The following is a 1,018-nucleotide window of genomic DNA, read 5'->3' as shown; positions in this document are numbered from 1 at the left end:
TATCTTTCTTTCTTTCTTTCTTTCTTTCTTTTTTTCGCCTTTTCTTTAAGGAATCTTTTCGATTTTTTTGTAATTTTGTCCATAAGTGGCTTCACCTGGATTTTACTGTCTACTCAACCCCCTTTCTCCACACGCATATTCATTCATTCATTCATTCATTCATTCATTCATTCATTCATTCATTCATTCATTCATTCATTCATTCATTCATCCAGTTGTAAATTAAGTTCAACATCCACTTTACATTGTTCAATGTTCAATGTTCTATCTCTTACTTTTTACATGTAAATAGATCTGACTGTATTAAACCAGTTATTTGTTTTCCTCCCAGAGTGACCCCGTTGAGACACAAGACTTCAGCCAAGACGGCTCCTGGAAGCTCATAGACTACCAGGCCGAGAACCTCAGCAATGAAGATTCTAAAGCAAAGATACGTTTTACCCTTTTGCTAGAACGGAGGACGACTTTCTACGTAGTGAATATCATCTTACCGGTATGATCGATTGAAAATAATTTATTAAATATTTTAGTTCCCTGTAAATGTATAGGGTGTGTCGCTAGCTCAGTTGTGATCATGTTGGACTATGTAGTGTATGACCCTGCTTCAAATCCTCAACGGGGGTGTTCTGAACTTGGGTTGTTTGAAAAGTTTTATGGTTTTCCACCCATCTGGATCAGTCCTATCGGAGGTGAACGTTAAATCTGGAATTCCCGCCTCTTGAATGATATCACAGTGCTGGTTGGGGCATTAAATTCTAATTTAAAACGTGCACTTGTAAAGTCATTTCAGAGGCAGGCATCTTTGTAATAAAAACAATAATAAATGCACTTACACAGCACATAATTATTATCCATGTTATAACCAAGCTCTATGCGCTTTGTCTGTTATGACGCCAGCAGACCCCAGTAAACTCATATAATAATGATGAGAAGAAGAAGAAGAAGAAGAAGAAGAAGAAGAATGATAGCTCATACATCATGATTACTCTTTGGTATTACCATTCTTATATCTATTTTC

The 1,018-nt window shown here is 36.3% G+C and overlaps 1 protein-coding gene across 1 annotated transcript in view; it reads left to right on the top strand.

Annotated features, from left to right (window-relative positions):
• The window catches only part of LOC101855335 (neuronal acetylcholine receptor subunit alpha-3-like), a 14,780-nt gene that overhangs the window by 7,825 nt on the left and 5,937 nt on the right, over nt 1-1,018 (top strand). The window contains exon 5 of the mRNA XM_013081907.2: nt 332-493. Within this exon, the coding sequence (XP_012937361.2) occupies nt 332-493 (162 nt within the window). The remainder of the gene's footprint in view (nt 1-331; nt 494-1,018) is intronic.

The sequence above is a fragment of the Aplysia californica genome, unplaced genomic scaffold, assembly GCF_000002075.1.
Source record: "Aplysia californica isolate F4 #8 unplaced genomic scaffold, AplCal3.0 scaffold00151, whole genome shotgun sequence".
In the NCBI taxonomy this organism is placed as follows: domain Eukaryota; kingdom Metazoa; phylum Mollusca; class Gastropoda; order Aplysiida; family Aplysiidae; genus Aplysia; species Aplysia californica.
Note: the sequence above shows the minus strand (reverse complement) of the source record. Positions and strands in the feature narration are given on the sequence as shown.